Raw genomic sequence first — 26,733 nt, 5'->3', positions numbered from 1 at the left:
GACACTGCTTCCATCCAGACTGGTGTCTGGTGTCCCCATGGCTAACTTAAAGACACTGCGTCCATCCAGACTGGTGTCTGGTGTCCCCATGGCTAACTTAAAGACACTGCTTCCATCCAGACTGGTGTCTGGTGTTTAACCAGCCGTCGCGTTTTTGGGGAATTTATTACCAAAAAGAAAAAAGCGTCCTACTTCTGTCCTGCTTTGCTTGCGGGGCCCAATGACGCATATGGCTATTGAACGCATTAATTATGTACAGAACAATTCCTCATTACGGTAGCGCACTATGGACACAGTATAAACTAGGGATATACCGATCATGATTTTTTGCTCCTGATCCGATTCCGATCAATCAATTTTGAGTATTTGCCGATACCGATTTTCACAATAGTACAATATCCCAAATCACAGACGATATCCAGTCTAATATCGATGTAATATTGACACTAGGGATGTCCCGATCATGTTTTTTTGGCTCCCGATCCGATTCCGATCATTTGAAAATGATGTGATCGGCCCCGATTTCCGATCGGATGATCGGATCAGGACAACCCTAGCATAAACACAGTGTTGCTATCACTGGGAATGAATGTCCCATCTAGTGAGGTGTACTCTTAAAGTTATGAATAAACTATATAGGTGCACAGATGCACATCCCTTCATCAGTACGTGCAATGACCAGCAGGCTCATTATTGGTTTGCTACGACTCGCCCCCATTATTAACCCTGTCCTCGACCCTAACCGCACGCAAAGCCACGTTGTCCGACTAACCCAGCAAACGCGGTTCAGGACCTGCACGAATTAGTGACGCCTCGATTGTTGCCACATCAAGTCAAACCAAGACTAGTCAGATCTAGCCCAGAATATCACCTGATTCCAAACAACATAAATTCTTCCCACTAAGACGGACGTCCCTGGATGAATCAGAGAGGCCAGATCAACGTAAGTCATGTCATAACTAGTCAGATCTGGCCCAGAATAAGCTATACTATTTCAACTGGTGAAGACGTCCTGGAAATGACGTAAAGATCATCCCCATATGGGCTGTGATCTGGCCTAGTCCTGCACGTCACCGGAGGACTCGGAGGACGTCATGATGACATCATTAATGCGGCGGCGACATCACTAGCGGATCCAGATTACTGAAGCCTGAAGGTGGATCCAGATTACTGAAGCCTGAAGGTGGCCTTACACTAGCCGATTCTTTTCAATCTGAAATCTGATAGCACCACACACTACAGGATAATCGGAGCGGGGCAGAGCAAATATCAAACATTCTTGATGTTGATCAGGCCGATCCCGATCGCGCTTTGAGCGGTCGGGCACCCCCCGAGCGTCAAAATTGCCCGATTATCGGCTAGTGTAAGCCACCTTTAGTTAAAATATCGAAATATCCGAAAATATCCGCTGAACCAATTCATAATTCATTGAAGCAGGTCACGTTGGTAAGCTTGTATATTGGTTATTTATAGCTTGTATATTGGTTATTTATAGCTTGTATATTGGTTATTTTCGGTGCGTAATACCAACAAGCAACTAAGTATAAATGAGGCATATGTTTGATAGCATGGTGACACTTTCTCCATGATTTCTGCTATTTCCTTTACTCTCTATTGTTTCCTCTTTCTGCTATTTCCCATTTTTCCATTGTCTTTATTTTCCATTCTCTTTATTCTCTCTTTCAATGTTTTTAGGGCAGAGCCGTTTGAGCTCAGCTCCTATGCAGTATATCTCCTTCTAAACCCAAACCACTTTTCCATTTTCAAATTTCTTCTGGCAAAGACCGGAAATACTTAGAGATTAGTTGAGACCTCGTCAACAAGACCAGTCCCAGACTTGCGACACACACACGCACGCACACACACACACACACACACACACACACACACACACACACACACACACACACACACACACACACACACACACACACACACACACACACACACACACACACACACACACATCCTTCCAGGTGACACACCTGAACTGTGGCACCGATAAATCCCAGAATGCTGTAACCTTATCTGCCCAGGCCACATTGAAGAACAAGGCTCATGCCTGTGTGTGTGTGTGTGTGTGTGTGTGTGTGTGTGTGTGTGTGTGTGTGTGTGTGTGTGTGTGTGTGTGTGTGTGTGTGTGTGTGTGTGTGTGTGTGTGTGTGTGTGTGTGTGTGTGTGCGCGCACTGCCATTCTACCTATCTGTCTGTCTGTCTATCTGTCTGTGACGGTCGTCGAAGCGTCGCTCTTTTTGGCCCAACTCTCATTGATTCACTCCTTTAAATTCTCCTTTTGAAGTTAACAGGCTTGTAAACTGGCCTCATCACAGATGAGCTTATATTATGTTATGAATATATTCCAGAGAAAATGGATGTCACGTTGTGACCTTTTCCGTCGCGCTCCATTTCTGTGAACGCAGCAGGTGCCCGGGTGCCACTGACGAACGCAGCAGGTGAACGCAGCAGGTGCCCGGGTGCCGCTGACGTCATGCTACCTTCCTTCCCAGGGCATTTATCCAGCTTAGTAGGAGGAAGTATACAGGGGTTTAACAGCCAAAGCAGGAAGGTCAAGCTGAAATGATGCAATGCTTTTACGTCGCTTTTTTTCTTTTTTTAAGAGCCCATAACTTTTTGGCGGAGGCATTCGGACGCGTTCCACCCGCTGAGTGTTTGTCAAATAAACACCACTCGGATGCTGTCAGCTACACGCTTGAACGGATCTGCGATGGAGGAGTTGCATCAGCATTTGTTTTATGAGTCAGTCTCTCTCTCTCTCTCTCTGTCTCTCTCTCTGTCTCTCTCTCTCTCTCTCTCTCTCTCTCTCTCTCTCTCTCTCTCTCTCTCTCTCTCTCTATCTCTCTCACACACTCTCTCTCTCTCTGCTCGTTGGTGCTGCTGACTTGCAAAATCGACAGAATTTACAGCATAGCGACTAGGTGATTAGTTCGGCCTTTCAGACATTTTCTCCTGCGTCATACCCAGGGTGGGGAAACCCCCACTCTCTCTTGAGTTTTCGAGGGGATATGATACTGCAATGATACTGATTTCCTTTCCTAAATTATACCACTCAGGATTTTGTAGTACACTCTGGATTGTGTTGCGTAATGTCTCGGACCACTGCCAAGCCACTAATTCGGAGGTGACTCGGCCAAGAGTCGGACAATTCAAAGTTCCCCACAGGACTTTGATTCACATGAAATGGAACTCCATCATCATCATCATCATCATCATCATCATCATCATCATCCCCACACTCTGGCATTTAACCCTGCACTTAGGACTGGGATTCTAGGGACTGGGGATTCTTAGGACTGGGACTGGACTGGGACTATGGGGACTGGGACTGATTCTAGGGACTGGGGATTCTTAGGACTGGGATTCTACAAAATGTCTTCTAAATCATGACAGTATCTGCTCATGGCAGATATGGCAAATACTGAAATATTAAAATAAATGACTGTCATTCATTATTTTCATAGAAAAAGGTAAATATTTTTATTGCAGAAATAGCTGATCTACTGTACTATTTCAGCTGTTTTATTCATTTCTTCTAGTAAGAGAAGTTTTCAAGATGGAAACGATCATGACGATTATATGACCAAATAATTGCGAATTATCTCAAATAATTGTGATTAGACGATTACCGCTATGTAATTATTGTGACGGGAGGGGAGGGGAGAGGAGAGGAGAGGAGAGGAGAGGAGAGGAGAGGAGAGGAGAGGAGAGGAGAGGAGGGGAGGGGAGGGGAGGGGAGGGGAAGAGGAGAGGAAAAGGAGAGGAGAGGAGAGGAGAGGAGAGGAGGGGAGGGGAGGGGAGGGGAGGGGAGGGGAGGGGAAGAGGAGAGGAAAAGGAGAGGAGAGGAGAGGAGAGGAGAGGAGGGGAGGGGAGGGGAGGGGAGGGGAGGGGAGGGGAGGGGAGGGGAGGGGAAGAGGAGAGGAAAAGGAGAGGAGAGGAGAGGAGAGGGAGGGGAGGGGAGGGGAGGGGAGAGGAGAGGAGAGGAGAGGAGAGGAGAGGAGAGGAGAGGAGAGGAGAGGAGAGGAGAGGAGAGGAGAGGAGAGGAGAGGAGAGGAGAGGAGAGGAGAGGAGGAAGAGGAGAGGAGAGGAGAGGGAGAGGAGAGGAGGAGAGGAGAGGGAGAGGAGAGGGGAGGGGAGGGGAGGGGAGGGGAGGGGAGGGGAGGGGAGGGGAGAGGAGAGGAGAGGGGAGAGGAGAGGAGAGGAGAGGAGAGGAGAGGAGAGGAGAGGAGAGGAGAGGAGAGGAGAGGAGAGGAGAGGAGAGGAGAAACGGTGAGAGAGGACAAGGTGACCTTACCCTGCCATCTTGCAGCTAGATTGCTTTTTCCCCGGCTCACAAACCTGTGTGGAGTGGAGTGAGGTCAGTCTGTGGAGAGGAGAGGGTGCTCTCAGGTGTTCATTTGCACCTCCATGCACACCTGCGGCAGAACCAGTAAGAGGTGGAGCTGTCGAAATGATGGCGCCTTTTATCAGACCGGAGAGAGAGAGGGTAACACCCCTTCAATAGGTTGTGCAAAACAACTGGTGCAACATATCTCTCTCTCCCGCTCTCCCGCTCTCCCGCTCTCTCTCTCTCTCGCACGCACGCTCGCACGCACGCACGCACGCACGCACGCACGCACGCACGCACGCACGCACGCACGCACTCACTCACTAACACACACACTTGCCTTTATCTACACTTGCGACCAAGCCAGGACACCTAGCTCAGTCATTCCTCCCCCATGCCTCAGGCTGCTAACCCCTCTTAGACGAGCCCCTCCCCCATGCCACAGGCTGCTAACCCCTCTTAGACGAACCCCTCCTTGTCACAATAAGGGTGCCAAGGGGTAATAAACGTCTGATAGCGTTTGGCTCCCCGGCTGAATCTGGCGCCCGGTCAGAGCAGCGAGGAGGAAATTATGTTTCCCAGTTAAATTGGTTTCCTGGCAAGTGATAAGTTAAGGGTGAGTTTTTAAATCCATGACCATGACCTCATGAAAGTAATGTCACTCTCGCAGCTGCTATCATTGCCCATCTCAGATTGTCTCCGTCTGCGCCCCTCGTCTCCCTCGTTTCATTATATTCAATATTCAGAAGTCAAAATGTGTTATTGTAAGATTCTACGTATAACCCATTTAGACCTGAGACCAGATTCTACAAATGTCTTCTAAATCATGACAGTTTTCTGAAAAACCTACAGTATGTCTCTGTGTGTCAGTGGTTCTCAAACTATTTGATGTCAAGGACCCCAAAAATTATATGTATTCGGCCGCCGGCCCCCATCTGAAAATATGTAGTTCCAGGGACCCCCCCCAGAAGCAAAGTTATTAGCAGTTAGCAGTTATTGACGAAATTCAGACCCTGACCATCTTGCCAGCAAGGTGGTAACTAGGTGCAACTTCCCATTGCCAGCCCATTCATCCAAACAGAAAAGTCCTATCTGATTGTATTAAACAACGTCAAACTCACCAACATTGCAGCTGTACAGAAAACTAGAATTATGCTCTTTCAATCTGTAAAGTTTTTGTTTCATAAAAATCCACCGTAGACATGGTATGAGCTACTTCCTGTCAGCGGTGATTTCACCCATCATCATAGCAAGCTGTGTGCGTGTGTGTGTGTGTGTGTGTGTGTGTGTGTGTGTGTGTGTGTGTGTGTGTGTGTGTGTGTGTGTGTGTGTGTGTGTGTGTGTGTGTGTCCGGGCGGAAGCGACCGACTCAGAACACAATAGTTCTGCAGTTATAGCGGACCCCTGCAGATAATAATAATGCAGCCATGGTAATTAATTGATTTAATCAATTTTGGCTTGTTTTCTAAGTGCTGGAGTTTGGAAGTGCTCGTTGACTACCACTCAACAGCCCAGGCGTACCACCTGTTTTCCAATTTGCACATAATGCAGGAGGCAGCAGGAGGTTGCTTTACTGATTGCTTCCAAACTCAGACACTTAGAAAAATAATCATCTGCAAGGAATGTCTTGACAGGAAGCAGCTCATAACATGTCTATTGTCTACGGTGGATTTTTATGAACAAAACACTTAGTAAGGGGATAATTCAAGCTTTTCGTACAGCTGCAATGTTGGTGAGTGTGACGTTGTTTAATACCATCAGATAGGACTTTTCTGTTTGGATGAATGGGCTGTCAATGGGAGGTTGCACCTAGCCTGGATCCAGCCCAAAGACCCCGCCCACTCTCTGAGTGGACTGCATCTCTTGGTCTGGTGTTGCACTGTGAACCTATAATTTCTTCGGTAGAAAAATGTATTATCCAATGAGAATCGGTGGTGGGGGGGAGGGTCTAACGAACAACCAATCAGCGCCGAGTCCCGTTTTCAGCGTCATCACGCAGCGCAACACACAGAGGGTTGAGGGAAATTCTAATCCCCTCCCCCTTGAAATCGCCCAGACAAGAGACAATGTCAGACTGAAGCTTCAAGAAAGCTACAGTCTGATAATCAGGCTAGGTTGCACCTATTGTTAGCACCTTGCTGGCAAGATGGCAGCCGTGTGCATATCGTTAATAGAACAGCTTTGCTCTGTAACCAATCATCAAGGACCTCAGCCGCCCCACCAATGGACTGCTCACTCTGTCAGTATAAAGGCTGATAGCTACCACCCACTGGCCATCAGTCCTTTGACCTTGTGAACCATAGCCATACACCCCCACATCTACACTATACCCCCACGCACTCACACACACTGTACAGTGTACACCAACCCCCCATGACGCGCATGCGTGCGCACGGCACGCACGCACATACGTACGCACGCGCACAAACACACTGTTTATTATGTGTGTAGGGGGAGGGAGGGAGGGAGGGAGAGAGAGGCAGACAGATGGCTTATTTTTTATATCATATCTGTGACTTGACTTATTTTATATTTGATCTCATATGCTATTGAAATAAGCTTGGAGTAGAAGCGGTGCACTGCAGTATCAGTGACTGGTATCATATCGTTGCAAATATCGTGACCAACCAAAAGTTGAAACTTGGAACCAATTAGCTATACCTCGCCAGTGAGGAATCTCAGCCAAGCTCATGTTTTCTTTTTATCTTCCCACTCAATTCTGTGCCCTATACCTGCAGCTCCTTTTTCTTTTTTTTCTCCATTTGATTCATCTCTTCTTTTAGTCCCTCAAGCCCTGTCAAGCTCCGTGGTGCACCAATTACAGCAGCAGTAGCTGCTATAGCTGTAGCTAGCTAAACCCCCTGCCTCCCTAGGCAGGGGGTACAGGCAGCCTCCACGCATGCAGCAGGCATGACACACATGACACGGGGGTCTTCTCCTAGCCTGGCTAATAAGCCAGACCGAATCAGCCGTTGGCAAAAAAAAATTGCGGATTACGGTCTGGAGAGGCTCAATTGTACGCCCATTTCCTACACCAGAGAACTGGTGTGGCCAATCGGGACATGGTATGCAATATGGGCGGGCTTTGGTCTGACCAATTGCGTCAAAGAGAAAATGTTTGAACCCGCCCCCCGGGAAACAAGATCCATACACAGCATCTCCAGACTCAAATACCACACAACAGTGTGATTTGAGTCTGGCTTATTAGCCAGGCTAGTCTTCTCCCATAGCCGTACTCTACCTAGCCCGGCCCTCTGGGAGACCCTGATGGCCAAGCTCCACAGGGACGCGGTGTAGTTGGTTTTTCATTCATGGCCATGGTTTTCATACCCGTATACCATGTCTCAAACCTGACTGGCCGCCGGCGGCGCTTGACAGGTGCTGCTCGTTGAATTATTTAACATGCTTCAAATCTACGACGGGGCTTAATGTTGAGTGACGTGGTTATCGAGTTTTGCTTGAAAAGGCTGACGTGTGTGTAATGTGTATCTAGGCCTGTTCTTTAGAGAACTTTGGAGGTGAAGTCGTGTTTTTGTGAAAGTATAGGGGCTTTTTGTCAAATATAAGTCACATGTGAAGTAAAGTCATGCTTTGGAGTAATATTTAAGGACTTTTTAAAGGAATATTGTTTGTTTATTTTGTACTGCTATTGCCCATTATATTATAGGGTTGCAGTGTATTGGGACAACTAATCCAGATGACATCAAATGCTCCTTATAGTGATGCGCCGATGTACTCCCAGCCGCAGGCTCACAATTTCCTGGTATCTGACGTGTTGAGAATTACGTCAAGTGAAGTGCACTGAATTGCTCTTTGTAATCTATGTTCTCATGTCAAATGGGAGAAGATTTGTATCTTGCCGTTATTAGAGAGAGAGAGAGAGAGAGAGAGAGAGAGAGAGAGAGAAAAAAAACCATAGTGAGGTCATTTGAATTCCGAGAACTGTTATGTGGAAAGATATAGGCTTTTATGAAGAAGAACAAGAAGGAATTCTTCATCTTATGGCTCAATTAATGAGAAGGAAATTCTCAGCCATACTTGATATTCTCTGCATCCATTTTTCTGGTGACTGCCAGTTGCCGGCCGCCCCCCTAGCAACATCTTCAATAGCACTGCTTTCTCCACCCCTGCAATGCCTCCACTAATAAGCCTGAAGGGAGGGGATGGCTGAGCTTTATTTATCTACCAGACACTCCATACACTTTCAGTATACGAACACCTTCCTCTGCCAGATGTCATAGAAGGACCGCAGGAAGGCTTAGCAAGCATGGGAAGGCGGGTATATGTATCCTGACGTTTTTTTAAACCGAATTTGGAGCCGATGGGCACGGCTAGCCATGGGGAAATTGCACAGAGCGCTGGCCATTCGTCATCAGACATCGGACAGCGACGCGCACGGAGGCCTTTGGTCAACATGCTCACAGCTCTTACTGTATGCTCTCAATCTCGCAGAGATTGAGAGCATACAGTGTGTCTCTCTCGAGACACACACATGCATGATCCTCCTACACAGTCAAATCGTGGGTGGATAGTTTAAAGATGGAGTGCCGTGAATTTTTTCCCACCCTAAAACATGATCATCAGTTATTATTATTTATATAAGGAGGCAGATTTTATTTTTGTACAGTGTACGATATTTGTTAAAATGTCGTTTTTATGTGGACACGCCCACCAGTTCATTAATTATATACCTGGTTAGCCTGGTGGGTGGTGAGAAGCCACCTGAACTGAAGCCGCACCCACAGCTGTTGTATGATAAAGGGGGAGGGGTTAGGGGAGGGGATGATATTGTGATGTCACTGTATCACTGTTTTTTCCATTGGCACGTTTGACTATCAAGGTTTCAGCCTCCAGGAAGAAACCCTAAATTCAAAGGGAAGGCATTATTAACACATAACAACCACGCCACGGGGTCTAATGAAGTACTGTCGCCTCATAAACGCATGAAAAACTGGAAACAAAATTGAACTCTGAGAGCATAAAAGTAACTGACCCTTTATGGATCCATTTTTACACATAAAAAAACCTGTGTAGGGTATTCCTTCCTCTCCATGCACTTGGTCTGCCTCATCTTCCTCCAGCCCTCTGCCAAGCCAATGAGAGGCGGGCATCAACTCAGGGAGCCAATGTGAGGCGAGGCTGCATAAAAAATCATATTGAGCGGGGAGAGCCAGCCCTGCATACTGATGAGCTCCAGGGATGTTCTCCTGCCAATACTAGCGCGCGGAGAACCGAGCAATGATGCATAGTTGCCACCGCGAGTGTGTTTTCACCATCCGAACGTGACAGTGCTGTGCATTGTGGGTAAGAAGTGGAGGGCAAGAGGAAGAGAGGGGGGGTTTTGGGGGTAGAGAGTGAGTGATGCCTTTTTGTTGCATCTTCGGTGTGGCGGTGATGGTGGAGCCATCTTTAGACACAGAGGGAGGGAGAAGGAGGCAGAGATAATCTATTTATGTCAGTTTGTGTGGGAAGTGTGGGTATGTAACGGCATGGCGTTTCTATTTTCTCCCTTCGCCGTGCATTGTGATTCTGCATTTATAACAAGTCACTGAAATGCATTGGCAAAATAACAGATCTGAGTTTATTTTTCTCTGGCTTTGTCGTCTGCTTATAAGAATACATGCAACACCTGTACTACTGTGAGTCTGGGACATAAACCCCACCCCGCTTTCATATACTGTAGTTAGTATTACTAGAGCTGTACCCATTATCAGTGTGCAGTAACCTAATCATCTTGAGACAGTACGGGGATATGGGCAAGAGTTTCAAGTTCAACCTGATGAAAACAATCTGAAAAGCTTATTGAGGGACAAGAGATTCATGGATTTACAGATAGGTCTACTGCACAAAATCATTTGAATTAGTGATTGTCTCCTTTCATCAGTTCTGACATTTATTTTATTTCCATATGGACTTGGCAGAACCTCTGCGAATACCAGCTATCTCTGTAATATTCCACCGTGCTGACTGGCTCCCTTCAACGTTCTTGGGTGGCTTCCAGGTCAATTCGTTTTTTTTGGCTGAATTGAACATGGATGGGTTGTCGTGCCTCACAGTCCCCGATTTGACTGGACCTTTAGATCGAGCTGACCTGTACTGAACTAAAACCCAACTATTGACAGTGGTTCTCAAAGTGGTCCTTGGCGGGTTCCAGGGGATCCAGGGGTTCAGGGGTTCCAGGCGATCCAGGGGTTCAGGGGTTCCAGGGGATCCAGGGGTTCAGGGGTTCCAGGGGTTCAGGGGTTCCAGTGGATCCTAAAAATGTCTTTTTTTTAAAGATTTGTTTTTGGCTTTTCTGCCTTTATTGATAGTTTCAAGTGCAGATTGACAGGAAAGAAGGAGAGAGAGAGAAGAGGAGAGACATGCAACAAAGGTCATCATGAACGGGACTCAAACACGCGACAAGCTGTCAGGCCAGAGCCTATTTGTGGCATGCGCCTGGCCCACTAGGCCACCGGGCGCCCCCAGTGAGGAACAGTGAGGTTTTAAGCCGTAGTTTATGCTTGAAACATTTCTCAAAAGTTTAGAAAATGTCTGACATTTTTTAAATGCCCAAAATAGGGACACCAGCAGGTTGAAACTGGTTAAATCGTCGCCACAGCGTATGCCCTCTATACTCAGCAAGCAGAGAGAAGGACGACAGTGACAGGGAGAAACACACCCCATTGGCTTGATTACATTACATGGGTGAGTGTTTTCTAGGAGTGAGAGACGGAGGGGAGCAGTGAGTCATTCCATTTGTGAACTTACAACAACCCACATGGCTGCATTTGGACTCGTACCAATAAGTGCCTGGCAGTGTTTATACTCACAAAAAATGCCCGAATCCCCAAGTTTTTGTTCGTCTGTTTGTTTCCATTTGAGTAATTCCATTGGAATTCCTGGCTGTTCTGCTGGATACATAATGTGCCCTTTGGCTGATTGGAGCAGGAAATAGTAAACATGAACAACGACTTGTTGTTTTGTGAGCAGACGTTCCATTCTAGACTTTGACTTTAGTCTTTTGTCCCGTACCTGCAAAGGAATTTATGATGTGTCATAAAATATATAATTGCAATTTTCCGTCGACAGGACAGTACGATGGTCTACAATAATACTAATAAATGTCATTTAGAGAGCACTGTGGAATAAAGTTACAAAGTGCTCTCTACATAAAAAAATCTAATCCAATCAAAGAATAATACAACGTGACAATGTAATGTATTCGAAAATGTCATTTTCATCATCTAAGTTATGGAAAGGCCCTTCAATAAAAGCGAGCAATAACACAAGATTAACAACGGAAGCCAAACGACTCACTCAAACAAATTAGGCAAAGAAGAAACTCGTTATTCCTTCAGCAAAACTATTTGCTCAATTCTCTATTTCCTAGCAGAAAAAAATAGATTTGACCCCAGCCATTGCAACACACACTCTTAACTACACACTGCACACACGCATGCCCATGTGTGTGCGCACATGCACATGCACATGCACATGCACATGCACACGCACACGCACACGCACGCACACACACACACACACACACACACACACACACACACACACACACACACACACACACACACACACACACACACACACACACACACACACACACACTTGTGCATACATTACACACCAAAAGTTGTCTCAGCCTTTATTGATCACCACCACCTCAGAGACGATCAATAAAACAAAGTCAAATAGTTTTCAGTGTGCACTCCTCTGTGCCTCTGTTCAAAGATCGGTCTGAAAACTCTGAAAATACTATACAAGATACTATACAACCTTTAATATAAAATACTATACAAGCTACTATACAACCTTTACTATACAACCTTTAAATACTATACAAGATACTATACAACCTTTACTATACAACCTTTAAATACTATACAAGATACTATACAACCTTTACTATACAACCTTTAAATACTATACAAGATACTATACAACCTTTACTATACAACCTTTAAATACTATACAACCTTTACTATACAACCTTTAAATACTATACAAGATACTATACAACCTTTACTATACAACCTTTAAATACTATACAAGATACTATACAACCTTTAAATACTATACAAGATACTATGCAACCTTTACTATACAACCTTTAAATACTATACAAGATACTATACAACCTTTACTATACAACCTTTAAATACTATACAAGATACTATACAACCTTTACTATACAACCTTTAAATACTATACAAGATACTATACAACCTTTACTATACAACCTTTAAATACTATACAAGATACTATACAACCTTTACTATACAACCTTTAAATACTATACAAGATACTATACAACCTTTACTATACAACCTTTAAATACTATACAAGATACTATACAACCTTTACTATACAACCTTTAAATACTATACAAGATACTATACAACCTTTACTATACAACCTTTAAATACTATACAAGATACTATACAACCTTTAATATAAAATACTATACAAGATACTATACAACCTTTAAATACTATACAAAATACTATACAACCTTTACTATACAACCTTTAAATACTATACAAGATACTATACAACCTTTACTATACAACCTTTAAATACTATACAAGATACTATACAACCTTTACTATACAACCTTTAAATACTATACAAGATACTATACAACCTTTACTATACAACCTTTAAATACTATACAAGATACTATACAACCTTTACTATACAACCTTTAAATACTATACAAGATACTATACAACCTTTACTATACAACCTTTAAATACTATACAAGATACTATACAACCTTTTCACAGGCTGCACGGCTGAAGGTAATAACATGTTAAGTATAGGCGATGCTGCAGTGTGCCAGCATGGCCCTGTGCAATAGTAATAGTTCTTCTCATTTCTGTTGGTCATTACAGTGTTGTCATTACAGTGTATTTCTGTTGGTCATTACAGTGTTGTATTGCAGTGTATTTCTGTTGGTCATTACAGTGTTGTATTGCAGTCTGTTGGTCATTACAGTGTTGTATTGCAGTCTGTTGGTCATTACAGTGTTGTATTGTTCTGTTCGTCATTACAGTGTTGTATTGTATCATTACAGTGTTGTATTGTATCATTACAGTGTTGTATTGTATCATTACAGTGTTGTATTGTTCTGTTGGTCATTACAGTGTTGTATTGTTCTGTTGGTCATTACAGTGTTGTATTGTTCTGTTGGTCATTACAGTGTTGTATTGTTCTGTTCGTCATTACAGTGTTGTATTGTTCTGTTCGTCATTACAGTGTTGTATTGTTCTGTTCATCATTACAGTGTTGTATTGTTCTGTTCGTCATTACAGTGTTGTATTGTTCTGTTCATCATTACAGTGTTGTATTGCAGTCTGTTGGTCATTACAGTGTTGTATTGCAGTCCATTTGTTCGTTGTTTGTGCAATAAAACAATTGTAAAGGTCCTTTCAAACGGACAGCGATTAACGCGCCTAGTAATTCATTTTCAATGAAATGTTCTGTACGAGCGGAGAAGTCGAGGGGCGAGACGTACGAGCGGAGAAGTCGAGGGGCGAGACGCAAGCTTATTTACGTGGGCACGGCTCTGTGAAATTGTCACGCGCGTGCTCGTTTTGTGCACACGCCCCGTGACTAACTAGACCCGGATTCTTCTGTTGAGCTTTTTTTTTTTTAACGCTTGCGTTGTCACGCCCCTCTTGAGCAGACCTGGAGCAGACCTGTCGTTGATCCAGGCAACAACGTCTGCGTTAATGATGTCCATCTGAGTTTTTTCCTCCCCACTCATTTCTGTGTGTCCACCCATAGCTCACCTGCCAGTGAGGAGCCCCCAGCGGGTGGATGTAGTGCATCCACCCATAGCTCACCTGCCAGTGAGGAGCCCCTAGCGGGTGGATGTAGTGCATCCACCCATGGCTCACCTGCCAGTGAGGAGCCCCCAGCGGGTGGAGGTAGTGCATCCACCCATGGCTCACCTGCCAGTGAGGAGCCCCTAGCGGGTGGATGTAGTGCATCCACCCATAGCTCACCTGGCAGTGAGGAGCCCCCAGCGGGTGGATGTAGTGCATCCACCCATAGCTCACCTGCCAGTGAGGAGCCCCCAGCGGGTGGAGGTAGCGCATCCACCCATGGCTCACCTGCCAGTGAGGAGCCCCCAGCGGGTGGAGGTAGCGCATCTACATCCTACTCCTCTTTCATCATTCCACGCTGCCGGTGCCACCCCCAGCCCGTAGGAGTACACACTGCAACAAAGACGTCTGGGCATAATGGGTTTACATTTGGAGAAAATATAGTCTAACATTGGCTGAAAATAGACAGGTGTAGAGATAACTCTGGTCCATATAGCCAGGTGTAGAGATAGCTCTGGTCCATATAGACAGGTGTAGAGATAGCTCTGGTCCATATAGACAGGTGTAGAGATAACTCTGGTCCATATAGCCAGGTGTAGAGATAGCTCTGGTCCATATAGACAGGTGTAGAGATAGCTCTGGTCCATATAGCCAGGTGTAGAGATAGCTCTGGTCCATATAGACAGGTGTAGAGATAGCTCTGGTCCATATAGACAGGTGTAGAGATAGCTCTGGTCCATATAGCCCCAATGGCGTTGGTGCCGTGGCGTTAGAGCCATGGGACTTTTGACTTCCTGCGCTCGCATGAAATACAGACCAGCCTCTCGACTGTAGCGAGACGTTACAGTCATAGCAGCGTTTTGGCCTTTCGGCCTTCTTCAGACTACTCGCCAATACAAAGGCGGTTTGTGTTATGACAAAGCCTACTTTTTGACCAGAAAAGGATTTTTTTTGTCACCAGAAGGAAAAATGAGATTTTCTCTTGTCAATATCGGTAGAGGGTGCAGTGCAGTAGCCTAACTAAAAGTATTCTTCTTCCGGTGAAAAGAAATCTTTTCTCTAATGCAACTGCAGAGTTATGGACCAGAGCTATAGTGTAGAGGGGGGGAAAAGGATCAGTCAGAGAACGTAATATACTGTATAGGGTTTAAGTGATTAAAGATGATCTGAGAACTCGTATTTGGCCCAATCCCACTACAATTCAACTGCAACACTGTACCTCCTCTGTATAAATATAGAACTGCAATATAGTGTATACAGTAGCTGTAGTGTATAGCAGGGGTTCTCAACCCGTGGGTCGCGACCCCTCGTGGGGTCGCCAAATTATTTTAGGGGGTCCCCAAATAATTAAAAAAAAAAAAAAGATTTATTTTTTTAATTTTTTTTTCACGATTTTTCAAAAATAGCAGACCTACAAGCTCGTAGCGCGCCACTCGGTGGCGCGCTATGAGCTTGTAGGTCTGCTATTTTTCAATAGCTAAATTATAACAATGCTTAAAACACCAAAAGGGGTTCCCGCCCAAAATGGTTTAAGGTTATTGTAGCAGTCAATTTATATTGGGGGTCGGGAGGGGGCGGGGCGGGGGTCCCGATACATTGCCAAAGCATTTCCGGGGGTCCCCGGCCAAAAACGTTGAGAACCCCTGCTGTAGTGTATAGGGATAACTATGTGATTAACTGTACTGCTTTTGGGTAGCAACAGAGCTGGCAGTGGACCATAATCTATTCGTCTTATCTCCTCCACTGATATAGATGTGTAGCCCTCCCACTCCCCCGTCCCAGCACCCCGCTGACTTGATAACAAGATGTGTGTGTCAGGTGAAGGTGACACCGAATTGGCAGCGGGAGTGTGTGTGTGTTTAAGCACATTTACTGTTTTGTGTGTGTGTGTGTGTGCGTGTGTGTGTGTGTGTGTGTGTGTGTGTGTGTGTGCCCATGTTAAGATGGCGCGTGTGTCGTCTCTTCCCCCTTGACGCTATACCCCCTCAGGCTACACGAAGGGGCCCCCTGCCAGAAGGGGCCCCCTGCCTGCCTGCCAGCGCTCTGACATTCCTCAAAGTGGTTTCATGCGGCAAGACACCTTGTCTACCATTGATAACCTGATGAAATAGCCTGATGAAAAGTCACTCCACTCACCTGCCAACTACTTAGCAGCACCGGAATGACATCACGCATATGGAATTTACTGACATTTTCAATCTGCGCTTGTCGTTCCTACATGCCACGTCACGGGAGACTGTCACACGGCCTGACGGAATTTAATCGTTTTAGTCCTCGATGTGGTGACCTACCTTTCTCTTTATGTGTGCTCACAGTTCTTACAGTACTATATTTGAAACTTGCGTGAGTTTTCAAATTGCAGATTTCACAGGTCTGTTTTGAGGCAACACACTTGCAAATATGTCTTGTGGTTTTGTGTCATACAAGGCACTTGTATGACACGTATGATGCTGCCAGAGTTCTTCAGAATAAAGGCTTCTGGAGTGCCAAGCAGATGGACAGATTTTACTCTGAAAAGCCCCTGAAAAGCCCCGCCTTCCATTTCCCCCCAAAAAACTGGATGTTCCATGACTACTGTTCCATGACTACCTTGCGCGGTCAAGTCTGATCTCTCTTTAGAAGCGTTGATATTCCAAACGAGATGCTTAGTTAAGTCTGAAATGAGGACAGAACATCAGCGTTCTGATCAAAACCATGGACAGCGACGTCGATTCAAAGTCATGAGCGACATTTGTCGGCCCGTAAACAAACTAAGTTTGGTTTCAAAGCTGGAACTGAACATGCTGATCAATGTGCTTTTCGATGGTCTAATGATCGCGTGCCCTGAAGCATTGAATCTTGACCGTAAAACACTGAACCATGCAACACGCACTGTAAAATACTGAACCATGCAACACGCACTGTAAAATACTGAACCATGCAACACGCACCGTACTATTTCTTTCCTTTGTTGGATGGATACGATAAGACTGAAGGAGGGTAAAGCTGCCTGCCTGGGAGGGGGGGCGTGGTCGCAGCAAACACTCCTCGAGGGCTCTTGTCAATTATAGATCATTTATCATTCCTTTGATGATGAAGTTTTAATTACACGAGTTATCAGGAGAAATGGACCGGAGAAAGATAAGTGATGGGATAGAAGAGTCATCTTTAGGGCATTAGCTCCACAGACGTAGAACTCAGTGTGCGTGTGTGCGTGCGTGCGTGCGTGTGCGTGCGTGTGCGTGCGCAAATGCGTGCGTGCATGCTCATACACACGTGCACATGTACACTACACATGTATGTCAGTGTGTGCCTTCGTGGGCCCTATATACACGTGTTTCACTGCACATACATGTGTCACTCACTAACATCACTTCTGTATCTTCGGTCGCCATACATAAGTAATCGGCTGTATGTTTCGCCGTGTTTGCAGATGCTTATCTCCATGCCGTGGTCGGAAACTGCCGCGGCGTTAGCCTCCAGAGACAGTGTGCAGCACTCATGTCTCCTAGCAGGCAACATCATGGATCCTGCTTCCTTGGCCTGAAAGGGTAAAAATAGAAGAAAAAAGCAGCGTGCTCTGAAAACCCACTATACGTGGTCGACTTTTAAGTGGCTGCAACTCTTGTTTTATAACCAGGGCATACGTTTTAGCCCAACAGGTCCAAGTGAGCTGAACCTTAAGTGATGCAGTACTAGTCCTCTAGTTTTTTTTCTCTTCTCTTTTCTCCTTTTTTTTCATTCCTCTCCCTCTCCTCCTCCCTCCCTCTTGTCCTCTCTCCTTTCCTTAGCTAACCCTCCCTTCTTTCCTTAGCTAACCCTCCCTTTCCCATTTCAGCTGTAGCTACCTCATCGCCCATATCTTTCACCCTGTCACAATCCTCCCTCGCCTCATCTATCTGTGCCCGTCTCCATCGTCCCATTCATTCATTCTCTCTCCTCCTATCTCTTTCTATTAGCGTCTCAACCTCCGCCTCCTCTCTCTGTCTCTCTCTCTGTCTCTCTGTCTCTCTCTCTCTCTCTCTCTCTCTCTCTCTCTCTCTCTCTCTCTCTCTCTGTCTCTCTCTCTGTCTCTCTGTCGCTCTCTCTCTCTCTCTCTCTCTCTCTCTCTCTCTCTCTCTCTCTCTCTCTCTCTCTCTCTCTCTCTCTCTGTCTCTCTCTCTGTCTCTCTGTCTCTCTGTCTCTCTGTCTCTCTGTCTCTCTGTCTCTCTCTCTGTCTCTCTCTCTGTCTCTCTCTCTGTCTCTCTCTCTGTCTCTCTGTCTCTCTCTCTGTCTCTCTGTCTCTCTGTCTCTCTGTCTCTCTCTCTGTCTCTCTCTCTGTCTCTCTCTCTGTCTCTCTGTCTCTCTCTCTGTCTCTCTCTCTGTCTCTCTGTCTCTCTGTCTCTCTCTCTGTCTCTCTCTCTGTCTCTCTCTCTGTCTCTCTGTCTCTCTGTCTCTCTCTCTGTCTGTCTCTCTCTCTGTCTCTCTCTCTGTCTCTCTGTCTCTCTGTCTCTCTGTCTCTCTCTCTGTCTCTCTCTCTGTCTCTCTGTCTCTCTGTCTCTCTCTCTCTCTGTCTCTCTCTCTGTCTCTCTCTCTGTCTCTCTGTCTCTCTGTCTCTCTCTCTGTCTCTCTGTCTCTCTCTCTGTCTCTCTGTCTCTCTCTCTGTCTCTCTGTCTCTCTGTCTCTCTGTCTCTCTCTCTGTCTCTCTGTCTCTCTGTCTCTCTGTCTCTCTCTCTGTCTCTCTCTCTGTCTCTCTGTCTCTCTGTCTCTCTGTCTCTCTCTCTGTCTCTCTCTCTGTCTCTCTGTCTCTCTCTCTGTCTCTCTGTCGCTCTCTCTCTCTCTCTCTCTCTCTCTCTCTCTGTGTTCACATCTCACCCTTATGGGTCCATTTTTACACTCTGATTTTCCTGTGCGTCGTCCTCTTGCTGTCAGTAGGGCAGTCTCTCTGTGGCGGTAGTGTAGTGCAGGCAGCCAGCAGCGACGATGCCCTAGCGTGGTGGCACATGGCTGCGGCATGCAGCGTATAGCTATAAATAACCTGGTCTTGCGGTGCTCGGCCCAAGACATGACCTACGGGCCCAGAGGGACGCAATCTGCCGTCTAGTGGCGTCTACTATAACCTGAAGCAACGCTCAAGGCATGGGGGGGTTGGGGGGGGGAGGGACACACAAACAAGACAGCTAAGGATGAAGTGAGGCTCTGTAAGATATATATCTGTTGCTGAGCCATCACCACTACGGTATATCTTCTTTTTTTTATTCAAGATTCACTTTCCGAAATAGTGCAATGTCAAGTGTTGCGGCGTGATGCAATGTGTTGTGTGAGCTTGTAGGCCATGCTAGTCTTGGCCATTGTATGACTAAGTATAAATATACTAAGTATAAAGTATGAATCAGGCTTTGGGAAGCAACATGCAGGAGCCCTTGGCGAGTCATGTCTGGTTCTACCCGACCCGCCGCGTCCCACAATAATCCACCACAACAGAATCTCGCTTGCATAAAACAAAGTTTAACTCAAGCAGATTTCTCCGTCACGATCCGTGATGTGTTTTCATTTGCTCCTTGTTTCTTATGGGTTTCACTTCACTTTTTTGTGTAACCTTTTATTTTGTAGTAAATCTAGTGTCTCTTTGTTTCCTCTCTGTTGCAACTGTTACCTGTCTTGTACCACCAGCCCTGTGACATGTTCATAGTCCAGCTTTCGGTGAAGAGGTGAAGAGGTGACCACTGAAACGGTGGTTAGTAAAAACAGAGAGATGTGTTTGGTGAGCGGTGACCACCGCAGTGTGACGTCATGTTGTAGTTTTCGGTGGACACCTCTTAACCGAAAACTGGACTCTGAATACCGGTAGGTCTTTAGTCCCTCAGCCTATCCCAGTGTTGATTGTCTGTTGAGTTCACCTGTGTCTAGTTAGTCCTTGTCTATTTATATACCCTTGTGTTTTCAGTTCTCTGTGGTGACAGGAACTATTGTTCATGTCAGTGAACCGGATCGCTCAAGGTCGTACAGTAAAAAAGATCCGTTCATTTCGGTCGTTCGGTACTCCCGGGGTGCTATAGGATCTCCGGGCACAGACCCAATCAGCAGATTGGTCACTCGAGTCAGTCGTTCAATCGTTCACGTTGACGTACCTTGAAATCTATTGGCCGAGCCAGGCCGACCGTCACTTCAGGCTATGGGGTTGTTGTTGCTGGCCCTGGGAGGGATGGGATTGTCAATCTCTCTACTAGTAAATCATTTCAATAATTAAGCATAAACAAACTATTCCACATGAGCAATGTTGGTAAAACTATGATATTTTGAGGGGAAATGTATATTTTATATGCACAGATTTGACAAAGAAAATTTCGTTTTATTGTTTTATAGTTGTTTCTACACGCTAATCATGACGTTGTTGTTTTGCACCGTTCGTGTTGCAAGTGCAACAACAGTCAGTCAGTCAATCAGTCATACATTAGACTCGGTCAGACCCAAGTCGGACATCGGAGATATATACAGTATCACATTTGATCGCATTACAGTACGTTGGTTCACACTTCACAGTTAGTTTGGCTGGCGGACCGGGACCGGTCGGTCACAGCACTTCGTTCAGAGAGTAGAACGATATGGTTCTCGGTCAGTCAGTCAGTCTCAGTCGTCATGCACCCCCTTCTCCTCTGCTCCTCTGTTGGCTGTTCTGTGCTGCAGGAGTCAGGAGAGCCCCCCCCCCCCTCTGGCCTGCAGCTCGTGCTGGAGGGCGGGAAAGCGGAACGGTGGATAATCTCCACTCGGCCTCGCATTTGCAACTGAACTGGATCGTTCACGGAAGTGACCTAGTTTATTTAGTTTCACCAAAAAGAACCGCTTTGTTTGACTTGTTGACTTGACCGACACAACACTAGTTTACTGCTGGTTGATTGGATATGGTCACTGTGAGTTTATGTTAGTATCATTTGTTCTTGATTCCTCGTTGGCTTGTATTTAGATCCCCCTATAGTTTTCCCAGTAGGCTATAGTATGTTCTCTTTGTTTTCCTCGTGTTCTGACTGCTCAGCTGTGTTTTGACTTTTACCTGTACCTGGACTTTGATTGCTCTTGGTTGGTGAAAATAAATACTGCCTCTCGTCTTGCACTTGGGTCCTTGTACACTGTCTCGACTCAAACCGTGACATTCACATTGTCAAATATTATATTTGACAATAATGTGAAATCTGTCTAAACCATCAAAAATAACGATCGGTCAGTCAATGGACTATAGCCATTGCTATTGGCCTCAAAGGTCAAAATGAATTCAATACCCAGAACAATAGATTGAAGTCCGATGACAGGCACAGTCCACATTATTGAAGCAGTGTTGAACACATGTCCTAAATGCTGTTACCTAACCTAAATAAATGGCATAATTCACTTGTTTTAACACTGATCTATTTATTTTAATAGGGTGAAAATGACTTTAAACCACTTCTCACATACACAAAAGGCTGAGAAAGACCACAATAAAAAATGAGCTCTGTATAGTGTTTTATCCTTTTGAAAAAAGATGGACATTTGAATTAGCTGTAATTTAACTCATATAGTGTAAGTACACTACACACCATACTGCAGGTACAGTACTTTAACATTAAAGTGTACATATTTACACTATACTGTAGGGTTAGGCATTTATGAATGCATCCAGTGGGGCATCAAACAAAATTAGGCATAGTGTGTTAATTCCACGACAGGACATAATGATATTAACCTGACATTAGTTTTGGTGGGAAAAAAGCCTGCATATATATCGGTGTCGGTTGGTATCAGAATCGGAAATCAAGAAACGATACGATATCAGAAAAACTGATGTTGGCAAAAAGAAATCTGACATCCCGGACCTATTCAAGACCAAAGTCTCTTCCCTAAGGATGGATTTCAGGGATCTATACTGATCAATGTTCTCTCTCTTCTCTCTCTCTCTCTCTCTCTCTCTCTCTGTCCTCCAGGTGACAATAACCCCAAGGAAAGCAGCCCCTTCATCAACAGCAGCGACGCTGCAGAGAAGAGCCAGTATGATGGCAAGCACATGGCCTTGTTTGAGGTACAGTGCAGCTTCTGAAACCATTATAGAACATGTTTCTCAGACGTTTCTATTTCAAAGACCCCCAGTTGCGTTAGGCCCGTGGACCCCCATAACCCAGAGAGGGTCCTTTGTCCAGCATTACACCAAGAAGAAGGGTTATGACACGCACGCACGCACGCACGCACGCACGCACGCACGCACGCACGCACGCACGCACACACACACACACACACGTGTGACATGTGTTTGCTCATGCATACATTACCTGTGTGATGATACAGCTTTTTCTGATTGATAAGAAGTAGAATTCATGTAACACACATACATACAATCACACACACACACACACACACGCGCATGCACGGCGCGCACGCATGCACACACCCACACACACATGCACAGTTGCACACACGCACACACACACACACACACACACTTCAGTGATTGGGGGTCCTGACATCGATTAATGAGGGTAATTACTGTGTGAAGGGCAAAGGGTTATCTTCGGGTTAATACAAGCAATCTAATACTGCTATACAGCAAAGGACTTTGCCATTTACCTTAGCCCAGAGTGTTTACGCTCTATCCTTATCAAGGACTTCTTGATTACGACGAAGAAGGAATAACAAAGTAACTAATTGTCCCTCATGTGGTCTCATCACAGCGACAGTGACAGTGCATAAACATACAGTCATATACCATATAGCAAGCAGCATGCCATACTTGCTTAACTCCACTCAACCTGTGGGTCGGACCCCCACTGGGGTCCCCAGACGACTGTAAAGTTGACTTTTAAGCCCTTTTTACATACATAAAAAAAATGAAAAGAAAAAAATGATAATTTCTGCATCAACGGTATGGTAGTCAACAAACAAAAAACTGTATGGTCAAACATTAGGCCAAATTGTCAAATAATGTACGAAAGAGGCAACCATTTGGAAAGTATCCGATCGACAAGCTCACAATGCCTCCCAGCGTGAGGCGCTGTGAGCTCATAGATCTGCTATTTTCGCAATATTTATCCATGGAAACAGAGTCTAAACTAAATGAAATGCCTCAACTCCTACATTTCATCAATACTGCAATGTAGAAATACTTTGCTACAAGTAAAAGTCCAGAATTCAAAATGGAAGTATCATTATGCAGAATGCCTCATTTCTAGTCTTCAAATGTATAAAACTCGTTTGAAAATAGCAGATCTGTGACGCAGATCGGGCTATTTCCAAATGAGCGAAATGTATAGAAGCTGAAGTGGTTAATTATGTTTTATGATAATACTACAAATCTACAAAGTAACTAATAGCCTAACTAAGGTTTTCAAATAATTGCAGTGGAGTAAAAGCAGGATATTTGTCTGCAGAAGGAGGAGAGGACACTTAAAGGGGAAAACCACCCATTTTCAACATTTTACTATGTCATTAATATACATTAGAGCTGTTGTGTGGAAATAATAAAAAAGTCCCCCCATTTTGTATTTCCTAGAACTGTAATTATGAAAAAAATCATTAACATGGTGAAACACATCTTGATGACATCATCAAGATGTGTTTCACCATGTTAATGATTTTTTCAGACCTCTAGTTCTAGGAAACACAGAATGGGGGAACTTTTTTATTATTTCCACACAACAGCTCTAAGGTACATTAATGACATAGTAAAATGTTGAAAATGAGTGGAATGCCCCTTTAAGCCTTTTATTTATTGGGTGCTAGAATAAAAGAAAAACGACTAACGTTTCGACCTTAGGGTCTTCATCAGAGTCATGAAAGGCAGCATTTGGCAGTGGTGTAAAGTAACTTTTACTTAAGTACTGTACTTAAGTACAATGTTGAGGTATTTGTACTTTACTTGAGTATTTCCAATGTCCAATACTTTGACTTCTACTCCACTACATCTCAGAGCCAAAATTTGTACTTTTACTCCACTACAATTATTTGAAAACTTTACTTACACCACTGCCTATGAGTAGAAAAGAATGGTGGTAATTTATCATTCATGAACATTAATGAGGACCAATAATAATAATAAGAATTAGTGAGGACCAATGAACTTAAGATAGGTTGAAAAGTGGTGAAGTGGTCCATCCTAATGTCGTGGTACTGTTCTTTTTTGTTGTCGTACACCAGTTGTTGACCGTTGTTTTGCGCTGTGTGTTTGTGTGTGCTGTGTGCAGGAGGAGATGGACACCAGTCCCATGGTGTCGTCCCTGCTCAGCAGCCTGGCCAACTACTCCAACCTGCCCCAAGGCAGCAAGGAGCACGAAGAGGCGGAGAACAACGATGCCGACACGTCGACACGCAAGAAACCTAGTGTCAAGGTATGATGCTAACGCGCGTAGCGGTGGTTTTCAAGGTTTCATATCAAGGTCCATTATTTATTTGGCATTTGAGCCACGGACCACCTTGCTAGAGGGTGCAACAGACCACCTTGCTAGAGGGTGCAACAGACCACCTTGCTAGAGGGTGCAACAGACCACCTTGCTAGAGGGTGCAACAGACCACCTTGCTAGAGGGTGCAACAGACCACCTTGCTAGAGGGTGCAACAGACCACCTTGCTAGAGGGTGCAACAGACCACCTTGCTAGAGGGTGCAACAGACCACCTTGCTAGAGGGTGCAACAGACCACCTTGCTAGAGGGTGCAACAGACCACCTTGCTAGAGGGTGCAACAGACCACCTTGCTAGAGGGTGCAACAGACCACCTTGCTAGAGGGTGCAACAGACCACCTTGCTAGAGGGTGCAACAGACCACCTTGCTAGAGGGTGCAACAGACCACCTTGCTAGAGGGTGCAACAGACCACCTTGCTAGAGGGTGCAACAGACCACCTTGCTAGAGGGTGCAACAGTGGTTTTCAACCCCTTTTCATTTCAAGGTCCATTATCTATTTGGCATTTGAGCCACGGAACCAACGTTTGATGAGATTTAGCCTCTCAGACCTTCAAAGACTTCGAATATTTTGTTGTCGCTGGATAGGATTTTGTATGTGCAGAGACAACATGTGTTGATCAAAATAACAGTTATTCTGCATGCAGATGTTTAACAAAAATGTTACTCTTGCGAGCGTAAAATTAAACAAAATGGACACGTCATTTTACACTCTCAAAAGTTAAAGCTCTAATAAGGGTCCATTCGGTTGCCAACTCTCCATCATTTAGCTGGGGACCACCTGGAACCCCCTCAAGGACCAAAAACTCAGAGAGTTTTTTTTGGGGTCAAACTGACATTATCTAATTTGGGGAGACAAACTGACATAATATAGATGTTTCCATATTGTACACACGCACGCTTGTACATTTTCTTACACTTCAAATTAGTTCTGTCAAAATTGCACACGTACACAGAATGACCCGCCTGACACATCCCAGAATCCCACCCACTCTGTCTAGTCGTCATGGTGTTATGCGCAATGTATTTCTTTAGCTAGCACAACAGGGTGAGAGAGAGAGAGAGAGAGAGAGAGAGAGAGAGAGAGAGAGCGAGAGAGAGAGAGAGAGATTTTATATTTATGTGGTTAGAGAATCTTTCCCTTCATGCCAGAGAAGATGGGAATATTTCGGGCATAGTTATGAATGGTGATTAATCGTGATTAATTATTAATCTGTGATTAAAAAGAATGGTTTAAAGTGTCATTGTGCAGGCCGCCCTAGCATAGTGGTTAGAATATGCGTCTTTCATTCAGACGGTCCTGGGTTCGAAGTCTTCGAACCCTATACCTGTCCTGTGGTCGACGTCAGCAAGGGTGCGCTCGCAATCGGTTCGTAACGCCAAAGCGAACGGGTTCAGATCTGAGCCAAGTCTCCTGTGATCCCTCAAGACCGATTCAGAGATCCGAATCCTGAATCTGTCGACAACTGCCGTTACATCGTGTAGAGTTGTTGTTATTAGGAATGAAGTTGTTGTTATTAGGAATGAAAACAAAAAGGAGCACCACCGGAAGAGGACGTTTTTAGGTCGGTTTTGTGGGTTTGCTTGTTTTTATTTTGTTTTATTTTTGATGACTAGCTTTGTTTTAGTTTAGTTTGTATTAGTTTTAGTGTTGGTTTTAGTTTTTTCGGCCCTTTTCAATCCTACACCTGACGAATAAATCAGGTGCAGGATTGAAAAGAGTAAGAATTGTGTAATAAAAACTCAATAAAAGATTTTATTTAAGTTGGTTTTAGTTGGTTTTGGTTAGCTTTGTAAACACAGTTTCAGTTAGTTATAGTTTTTCTTCTTCTTTTCCTTGTCTAGTTTTTATTTATTTCAGTTCATGTTTTTTTAGTTTAAGTTTTTCCAGTTAACCGTTTCCACGCCAAAAAAAAACTAGCCTCCGTTATTTGTCGGGAAGCGACGCTGCCAAAATGCGTAGCCTACGTTTATTCAGTTGTATAAATGTGTTTGATCGATCTAGTGGAAAGGCTACTCACACTAGCTTCGGTTGATAATGAGCAAAACATAATGACTTAAAACACCAAAAGGGGTTATGTCATGAATGGGTTAAACTATAATAACCTTGGTAGTGAATGGGCCGACATCCCGTCTCTACACAGAGGCAAATTCAAATGTTTATTTTTTTCTGCCAATGGGTTCCCAG

General features: G+C 44.8%; 1 protein-coding gene across 1 annotated transcript in view; it reads left to right on the top strand.

The window, feature by feature from the left end:
• Positions 1–26,733, top strand: part of slc12a5a (solute carrier family 12 member 5a) — a gene marked incomplete at both ends in the record, with an annotated part of 319,359 nt that overhangs the window by 203,350 nt on the left and 89,276 nt on the right. Inside the window, 2 exons of the mRNA XM_079509226.1 lie at positions 22,083–22,177; positions 24,333–24,476. Coding sequence (XP_079365352.1) covers positions 22,083–22,177; positions 24,333–24,476 — 239 coding nt within the window. The remainder of the gene's footprint in view (positions 1–22,082; positions 22,178–24,332; positions 24,477–26,733) is intronic.

This window comes from Electrona antarctica (assembly GCF_951216825.1).
Source record: "Electrona antarctica genome assembly, chromosome: 9".
In the NCBI taxonomy this organism is placed as follows: domain Eukaryota; kingdom Metazoa; phylum Chordata; class Actinopteri; order Myctophiformes; family Myctophidae; genus Electrona; species Electrona antarctica.
Note: the sequence above shows the minus strand (reverse complement) of the source record. Positions and strands in the feature narration are given on the sequence as shown.